General features: G+C 45.6%; 1 protein-coding gene across 5 annotated transcripts in view; it reads left to right on the top strand.

Annotated features, from left to right (window-relative positions):
• The window catches only part of CARS2 (cysteinyl-tRNA synthetase 2, mitochondrial), a 40601-nt gene that overhangs the window by 25504 nt on the left and 5626 nt on the right, over nucleotides 1-9471 (top strand). For all 5 annotated transcript variants that reach the window (XM_019610056.2, XM_019610055.2, XM_031557710.1 and 2 more), the window contains 4 exons: nucleotides 322-389; nucleotides 3421-3487; nucleotides 6782-6920; nucleotides 8650-8773. In XM_019610056.2, coding sequence (XP_019465601.1) covers nucleotides 322-389; nucleotides 3421-3487; nucleotides 6782-6920; nucleotides 8650-8773 — 398 coding nt within the window. The remainder of the gene's footprint in view (nucleotides 1-321; nucleotides 390-3420; nucleotides 3488-6781; nucleotides 6921-8649; nucleotides 8774-9471) is intronic.

Genomic DNA, 9471 nt, shown 5'->3' with positions numbered 1-9471 from the left:
TTTTTTTTTAATTTTTAAAAAATCTATTATCAATATAGTTAATGGGGACTTTGTTATTTCTTTATTAATGTTTCTATCCATACCCTGGTTCTTCAATGAATAACATTTTCTTCTGTTTTACAATTCACCCAGCTAGAGCTGAGGGTGGGGAGGTGTGCAGGACTGCTAACAGTTATGAACAGTAACTTGTGCATTGCATTGAGATGGTTGGCATGCATCTGCTGCCTCCTGTGACTCCAGTGTCTCAGTGCAGAGCTTTTTCTTGTTCAGTGCCCATTCAGAAGCACACTAACTTATTGAATTTGTTTTGTTTTGTTCTAGGGCATTTGCATGTTAAAGGAAGTCAAGAAAAAATGTCTAAGTCATTAAAAAACTACATAACGATCAAGGTAATCTATATCTGTGTGTTGAAGAAATGTGTATACATAATATGTAAATACTAACGACAGTCTTATTTTGAGAAAAAATGTGAGCATGTGCTTATACAGCAGGGAAAGTGAAGCAGAGTGTTCTTTTTCTAGTGCTAGTGTACCTGTTTGACTGCAGGAAGCCTGCTCTCACTCAGGGTTCCTAACTTAGGTCTGGCTGAGCTGAGAGCACATGTGGGACCATAAACACTGGTCTCCTGTCTTCTTTATTATATTTTTCTTATTGTCACTTTCTTGCTGATGCACAGAGAGCTTTAATTACCACCTGGCCGCATGACTATGTCCTCTTTTGGTGTGTCAGAGAGAGGGAACCCTTAACCAGAGAGAGTTCAGTGATTCAGCAGCTTCTGCATTATTTTTTTCCCCGTGAAGGTCCATGAAGAGGTTGAGCTCGAGTTTGTAGTGCAGCACAGAGCAGGGTTTCTGTGTCACCACATCTGTGATGCACTGTACGTAACACCAACATGATAGCTGGCACTTGTTGTTAGAAGCAGGTAATTTGCTTCCTTGAGACAAAGCTTTAGAGGCAGTTTCAGCACATATGTTCCCCTCCGCCCCTTGGAAAACTAGTTAAAATCCTTTTAAATCGGCATGAGCTGCTTTACTCTTAATTCTCCCCATCTTGTCTTGTCTGCATATAGTTAAGCCCTGTCTCCCCCAGGAATATTATCCATCGCTCACAGTTTTCACAGCAGTTTCCTGAGTCTGAGCAGATGTTGTAGGCAGGACAGAGAAGTGACCATTAATGCAACACGTGCAATGAAAAAAAAAAAAAAGTATGGAAATATTCCCCTCTATTTTTGCAGTGGAGCTTCTTTGCATGGAGGAAAGTGCTGTGCAGGAGGCAATTGTAGCAATGTGCTTACCAACAAAAAATTCAAGACCAGCTCTCTTCCCATGCTGGTCTCGTCTTTTAATTTCACAATTAGACATGGTTAGCAAGTATTAATCCTCTCCTGCAAGTAACTTGCAGCCCAGCGAACCACATTTCTTCCCATGCGGCCTTCCTGCATCCTGGACATTAAGCCCTCTGTGGAACTTTGTGAGTGTGCTCTGAACAATTCACGGCCTCCGATGGTGCCGCCAGCTTTTCCTTTGTCTGGGGTGGCAGAGAAGCACAGAGCACATTCCTGGCAGGCACTGAGGCATGGCTCGCCTTTCCTGCTGCCTCGCTGGATGCTCTCTGTCCAGCTGCGCTATTTTTCTTCCCCCTTCTTCCTTTCTCTGTGTTTCTTTCTTGTGTTTTAGTCTTGTTTTCTTTAATGGCTGTTAATTCTCACCTCCAAAATCAGCGGTGATGCACAGCCAAGCAACCAGCTTTGGAATATCTACGGTACTTTCTTTCTCCATGTTCTGTTTTTAATGAACTGATTTCTGGAAATTCCCTCCCAGATTCAAAGTTTTCCTCATTAGAATTCATTTCCTTGTTTTAGTATTATCACATATTAGCCTTAAGGACATTGAGGTGCTGGAGCAGGTCCAAAGAAGGGCAACAAGGCTGCTGAAGGGCTTGGAGAATATGGCCTACGAGGAGAGACTGAAGGAACTGGGACTGTTCAGTCTGCGGAAAAGGAGGCTGAGGGGAGACCTTATTGCTCCCTTCCAATACCTGAAAGGTGCTTACAGCGAGAGTGGGGTTGGTCTCTTCTCACTGGTGACAGGTGACAGGATGAGGGGAAATGGCCTCAAGTTGCACCAGGGGAGGTTTAGCTTGGATATCAGGAAGCACTTCTTTACAGAAAGGGTTGTGAAGCACTGGAATAGGCTCCCCAGGGAGGTGGTTGAGTCACCATCCCTGGATGTGTTTAAAATCCATTTGGATGTGGTGCTCAGGGACATGATTTAGTGCAGGGTTGTTAGGGTAGTATGGTTAGGTTGTGGTTGGACTCGATGATCTTTAAGGTCTTTTCCAACCTGAGCTGTTCTATGATTCTGTGATAAAGCTTCTGAGAGCGCCAAGCACATGAAGTTACACAGAGTTGATTTTAAAAACAGCCATTTAGTATTACAATCTGTTTCTTGATTTAGCTTGCCCCGATTGCCTCTGTTGCTTCTATTTCCACTTGAGAGACTGCACAGTGCTGATGTGTGCTGCCCTCCATGCTCAGGCTCTTCGATGTTCGGGCTGCTAGCAGAAGCTAAACTTCAAAAAGTACACCTTTAAGCAAATGACATTTCTACATTTTCTTACTTGCGCTGACTTCACCCTATGATTTTGTATTGGCAGTGGTGCTTTAGTGTTACAAACTTCCTGTCACTGATTTTCAAATTAAAAATCAGGAAAGCAGTGGCAGTTAATCGTCCACCTTGTCCAACCTTCTTGCTGAGAGCAGAGCTGCTGAGTGATTGAATGTTTTATCAGTGTACCTTCCACGCATTTAAATAGTTCTTTATAGGGGTAATAAATTATTTTTAAAGCTAGATAAGTAGTAGGGTGAAATTAATGAGGTTTTGCAGCCAGCATAGATAAATTCCAGCAATATATATATATATGTACATTAAAAAAAGAGTTATTTTTATTCACTCAGTTTTCTTTCACATGCTCCAGAAAAGTTGCCCTCTTGTTCCAGTCTTTCATAAGCTTTGCAAAACTTGGTAGCTGTCCTTTCCTGCGAGGTCACGTCCTAGTTTTGGTCTGATAGCTTTGGTTTGTTTATGCAAAAGTCTCTATTCAATGCACAGATAATAATTCCAAATTATTTACCAATGCCATGTATTCGTGATTGACGTTTCATGTATATTGATGTCTTCTATCTATATATACTCATCTATCTTATACGTACATGGCAGTAGACTTCAGTTTAGACGTTAGACCAGATCTCTAATTTAAAGTTTTAATCCTGTCTTCAAGTATGATTATGGGCTTTTTGTAAAATCTGTCTGCCTGAATGCTGTAAAATGTTGTAAAACTAGTGCGAGAGGATTGAACAGCAGATTGAGAAACGGTTTGATGTGATGCTAATGATATAATCTTTTTGTGGGTCGGGTTTAGGATTTTCTGAAGAAATTCTCCTCGGATCAGTTCAGGATGTTCTGTTTGCGCAGCAGGTACAGCTCAGGTAAGAAGAAGGTGCGTGTGGCTCATCGCGTTCCTCCCAGCCTGGATTTCCAGGGGTGCCTTGGAGCTCTCTCCTTGTGGGTGGAAATGTTCCCTGCCCAGAGAAGCTGTGGCAGCACCGTCCCTGGAAGTGTTCGAGGCCAGGTTGGGTGGGCCCCTGGGCAGCCTGGTCTTGTGCCTCATTTAGTGATTGGCTGCCCTGCCCAGGGCAGGGGATTGGAAGTGGATGATCTTTGATGTTCCTTCCAACCCAAGCTGTTCTCTGATTCCCTGTAGGACTGCTCTTAAGCCAACATTTAGAAAAGCATCTTTATCAAGGGCAGTGCTTAACTGTTTGTCTGAATACCTTCCTTCCTTCCTCACGGGAGGAAATAAATTGTGCATGCTCCAGCGGTGCTGGGTTGCAGCTGGGGGCATGTGAGAATCTCATGTGAGTGTGTTACTGAAACAAAGGATGAAGGAAAAAGGCTTAGGACCTACAGAACTGTCATGCACATATTTATTCTGTAAGCAGGAATTGATGCTGGGTTGCCTCCAAGGTGAGGAATGATACTGAGCCCTACGAGTGCCTGCACATCCTTCTCTGCTGCTCCTGAACTGGTTGCATCTGGACACATATGAGAACGATGTGACAATTCTAAGCGGTTAAACGTCTTCCTGTGATAAAAGCAGAGGGCTACCTTGTAAATCCAGGCAGATTTGATAACAGGAAGTGGTGGTGGTGTATTGGAATACAGTGCCAGTATGCTGCTCGGTAGATAAGAATTGCTGGAAGGTCTGCAGTGCTTGTCAGGATGTGATGCTGATGGCACGAACTATGTCAGATAAGCAGGCAGAGTCAGGTACTTGTTATGCAGTCCGTCAGCAAGTGTCCATGCCATCAGCTCAGTTCTGCTCAAAGATAAGTTTGCTTCATTCCTTCTTGTCTTGCTGTCTGCTTCCAAAGTGATTTTGTCAGAAATGAGATCCTAAGCGCCTCCTTTTTGTTCCTAAAAAGGTTTCTGTAGCCTAAACCTATTTGTGATGTTTCCTGCCATCCCAGACTTTGAAGGAGGTTGTGCTGGGGAGCTGGATACTATTAAAGGTCTCATCAGGGTGAGCTCATGAAAGGCCTTTAGGAGCGCTCTGGTGAGGCCAGTGTCTGAGAGCGCTTCTCTGGAACGTGGAGGTGGTGTCCACCAGAATAAAGCTCCTCTGTGCAGATCAGGCTGTGTTCCCTGGGACTGGGGGGTCACCTAGAGGGTGTCACTTCTGGCTGCAGACATTGGCATTACTGAGCAGTAGAAGCACACAGCTTAGAGACATGGCCAGTAAAATGGTTTGACATTGATGTGGCCTGTGGAAAGAGATGTGCTGCAATTTGGTATTGCAGCAGTGGGAGACTGGGGTTGGCTCCTCCTCTCAGGGAAACAGATGGAAAATGCTGGGTGGCTCTTCCACGTGTGCTTCTTCCACATGTGCTCCCTGCCTCCACCTCACCCTGTGTATCCATCTCCGCAGCGGGTCGGGGAGCAACAAGATGCTTACAGAAGAGCGAATGTGCTCAGCTGCCGATGCTGCTTTTGTCAATGATTTCTGGCCTCTGTGCTGTACTTAACGAATAAATCAGTCTGAGGGCATCAGTCGCACGCTCAGTACCCTGTGTTGTGGCAGCACGAAGCTGGATGCCTCACCTGTGCAGGAAAGCTGAAAAAGCCAGATGGAAAGGGCCTTGGTGCTAGACTGTGCTCTCCTCCTGGTACCTGTGGGTGTCCTCTTCTTGGCATAAATTGCAGCTGGGTCCATGTAGGGAAATGGTCTATCCTGAATGCAGCACAGTAAAAGCGTGTGGTGCCCTCTTGGCTGCTTCTGGGTGCAGCTGGTGGGGAGAGATGCTGTGCCTGCAACCCCGAGTCACTGGGTTTCCTCTTGCGTTCCATCACGTGTGGCTTTGCTCTCACTGTTGCACATGGGTGAAGCTGCTGTGGGCACTGGAGTTTGACCTCCAAAACCCTCTGCTGCTCTCTGGAACAGGCTTAAGAGATTTTCTGAGCTTGAATGGTGGTGTGCAGTGTGTGTGCAGTGCGTGGCGGTTCAGGAGAATGCCCTGAATCAGCGGAGAAGAATGGATTTAATCAAAGCTTCATCAGAATAAACTTCCATCAAGTATTCCCCTCAGAGCCCTGTAACCAGGGCGATGGGTTGAGTAATCATAGCAGATATCAACGATCTCTTTCAGTACCTCGCCGTTTTCTGAAAGTCAGTACCTCAGCCTTTTAAAAAGCTTCATAAAGCTTAATTTTAAGACCAGCGTTAGTGGGACAGTAATGCGGATTTTTAATTGCACACAAGTGGAAAATCTGACAAACACAGCCCAGGGTTATATGCCTCATCTCTCCTGGGCTGAATCCCACGGGAAGTCTGTTCAAACAGCTAGGTCTCCCCAGGTATGGAGAATTGAAGTGATGTTACACCAACTGTTTATGGCCCCTCAATGGAAGTGACTGACGCTGACGTGGTACTGTTGGAAGGAGCACACTTAGCAGACTCAGCTCCCACAAAGCCTGCTGAGCTGACTGGCCATCAGGCAGTGTGCTAGCAGTCCAGGTCAGCAGGGCTTAAGGGTCGGTGTGTGAGCTGGGTGTGATGGATCGCAGCACAGGTGGGCCCTCATGAGTGCCACCAGTCTGTATTTTCTTTGGGAGTCACTTTGGCAAATGGGTATGGCTGGCTCAGCTTTGGTACTGCAGTTGGATTCTGTACTAGATATATGATCCAGATTGCCAAGTCCTAGATTTGTTGGTGCTGGTGAAGCAGTCCTCTAACTGTGAGTGCCTGTATCCCTCACAGGGTCTGTGCCTTAGGGTTTGGTGCCCTTGGATATCTCCAAAGACAGGTCTTGCCTGCCTAAATTAGAACAGGAATGGAGTTCGGGGGGAAATCAAAGCTGTGTCCTCCTGGCTTAAATCTGGTGGGGACAATCAGAAATACATCCCATCCAACACTTCAGTACAGAAAAACCTGAGCTGTTGCCTCAGTGAGCTTCCAGACAGTCTTCAAAACAGCCTGATTCTTTTCCAGTAGGTTATACGTTGTCATATATAGGAATTGTCTTTTACGTTGATCTTCATAATTCACTTATTGCAACTTAAGGATGCTGTCTAATTAGAAGTGCAAGTAATTTTAAGAAAAATTTGCTGTGACAAAGAGTAACAAACATTTTTGCTGGAATGACTGTGTCAGAATACTGTGCCTAACTGTGACAGCCACATCCTCTGTATCATAATGCTCAGATATTTTGTTTTTCATTTCTTAGCTGTAGAATTTAGCGATGAGACCATGAATGATGCCAAGAACATTCTCCAGGCAATCTCCTCATTTATTAGAGATGCAAATGCTTATATAAAAGGACAGCTGGTGTGTGACCCTGTTAGAGAAGACGTACTGTGGGAAAGGTAAGTGTGCTTCCTCTATCTAAAGACTGTGATTATTTGCAATGATTTGCAAATTGCTGACAGGCTTAGAGGGCTGAACTCAGTAGCTTACTGAGTTCTATCGAAGAAGCAGGACAAGATGAAGGACTGAGAAGCAATCTTCCCTGCCACCCCTCATCTGGCTTTTTTCCTTCTTTTTCTTGCCAGCTGTTTTTGCTCATAGTTTGCTATGCTTGCTTTATTGTATCTGTTGTATCCTTGTTACTTCTCTACTATGCCTGACCTATTGTAGGTTTTTTTGCACCTCCTGACTAATGTAGAAGGAAAATCTGTGAAGTTGTAAGGCTACTCAGGATGTCAGAAGGAATGTGTGTTAGCGACTGGACAGCTGGGAAGTAATGTGCCTTGGGCACGTGAGCTTATAGTCAGATGTGCTGACAGCTTAGTGTGGGGCAGAGGGCAGAAGGATTGCTCAGAAACTGGCCAAGACAGATGTCATAAGGAAAGAAGTTATGGTTATTGGGACCCTGACAATGACAAGGAGAATATCTTTGGAGTCCCTTATGAAAACTGGACTATCTTCCAGGGTAGGGAGATGTGGTTTCTGCTGGGTGTGAAACTGAGGAGTGTGGTGCTCTGGAAGGAGAGAAGGAGAGGCAGTGAATGCTCTGAAGTGACACGCATACAGGCAGCTCTGAGGCATGTGGTGAGAGGGAAGGGTGGTCTTTGCTGTAGAAGGGAGAGAACTTCTTGGTGGTGCATGTGTGTAGTTATTGAAGAGCTTGTGGCTGCACTGTGGCTCACAGGAAGCACTGAAGCATGCTACAGGAAGGGGAGGCTGAATTAACTGCTTGTAGTGTTTGACAGCTTCAGCTGGAGGCTGTGGGACACTTGGTGGGGATAAGGCTTTGAGGTGTGAGGCATGTAAAGAAATCAAAATAGATTGTCAGTGGAAAATGTAAGAGGGCAACGCTTGTGTATTGTTAAATACAAAGACAACCAAGGTGGTACAAAGTTCATATTTTTGGTAAGAGGTAGGTACTGAGCAGAGAAGGGCAAAGTCACAGGGAAGAGCTTAGGGTGGGGATGGGTTTAGGGTAGCAGCAATCTGATAGAGAGGCAGGCACTCCAGGCAAAACCACCCTGCAACAGGCAAAACAGGGAAAAGAGGAGCCTCAGAAGAGCCGGAGTAGCTGGAGGTCCCCAGATAACCGTGCTCCTTGGGCATCATTGTGAAACGGCCCCTGGATCAGTGCCTATCAGTGTGCAGTTCATCTGGCTTCTGACCAGAGAAAGCTGCCAGCACTGTTTGCAGCCCTGGTTAAGCTCTCCTGTCAAGTACTGGGGCGATGCGTGGGACAGAGCTTTGGAAGAGAAATGTGCCGATAGCACAAAAAGTGGGCTACTGGGGGGAAAAAGGGCTTAGCAAATAGTTGATGTGCTTAATATCAAGTGAATTTTCCATGTGGTTTTAAATGATTAGGCAAGCATTGCTCTACTGTTGCTGGTTCCTTTGGTTAGTGATGTTTATTGAACAGGTTTAACGCTCTGGATTTTGACAGGCGTCTAATTTCTCCCTTTGCAGATGCAGAATGTGCTCTTTCCTGACCAGTGCAGCATCTCCCAGAGCAGCTAAGAAGGAAATGGCAGTGTCCTTTCAGTGACTCCATCTGGCTGAATAGCTGATGAATTCAGCATACTGCTGGCATCTTGTTTGTCTTATCTTCAGTGTTGCCTCTCCTCTTTGCAGGCTGGCCAGCACAAAGGTAAACGTGAAGGCTGCGTTTGCAGATGACTTTGACACCTCCAGGGCTGTTGCAGCAATTATGGACCTCATTCACCATGGCAACAGACAGCTTAAGGCTGTTACTAAGGTAACCCATTAGGATACAGAGATCAGAAAATGACAGCTGTCCACTGTCCCACTGTTTAACACAGACAGATTAGTTTATTGTTCACGTAAGAAAACGGCAGAAACAAAGCTCCATAAATTGTTGACCTTAATGGTACCCATTTGTCCTGACTGTGTAGCAGGAATTGTATATGGCTGTTGTTTATGCCTCGCTGTGGACAAAGTGTGTCTCTTTTGCTGCCCTCTATTATTTATACCTGAGGTTTTTGAAAGGCCTGAAGCCATGGTGCCACGCTGCTAATTGTAATGCAGGCTTTATGGCCTTACTGTGCTTCTTTGCCTACTGTCCGTGCATAGAAATTGACCTAAGGGGAAGCAGGAGGTGGCTGTTCTTGGGGGGCTGTGGCAGGCAGGCACAGCGAGCTGCAGGTGCAGTGCTGGTGCCTGAGCTCAGCTCTGAGCCCTCAGGAACGTGTCTGGGAGCAGCCCCACTCCTGAGGCTTCAACTCCTGGGCAAGAGGTGTGCACTTTTCCTCCTTAACGACTGTGAGTGAATTCATGTGAACGTGGCTCTCTCCTCTTTAATCTTCTCATAATCCTTATCTCAGTTGGTACATTCCTGTCCCTTTTCCTCAGTGCTTCACATCAGCTCCTTCCAGTTCAGATCCTTTGCAATTTTCAGTTTGTGGTTTATCTCAGATTCTACTGGAGATACTGGAT

Source organism: Meleagris gallopavo, chromosome 1 (assembly GCF_000146605.3).
Source record: "Meleagris gallopavo isolate NT-WF06-2002-E0010 breed Aviagen turkey brand Nicholas breeding stock chromosome 1, Turkey_5.1, whole genome shotgun sequence".
NCBI lineage: Eukaryota > Metazoa > Chordata > Aves > Galliformes > Phasianidae > Meleagris > Meleagris gallopavo.
Note: the sequence above shows the minus strand (reverse complement) of the source record. Positions and strands in the feature narration are given on the sequence as shown.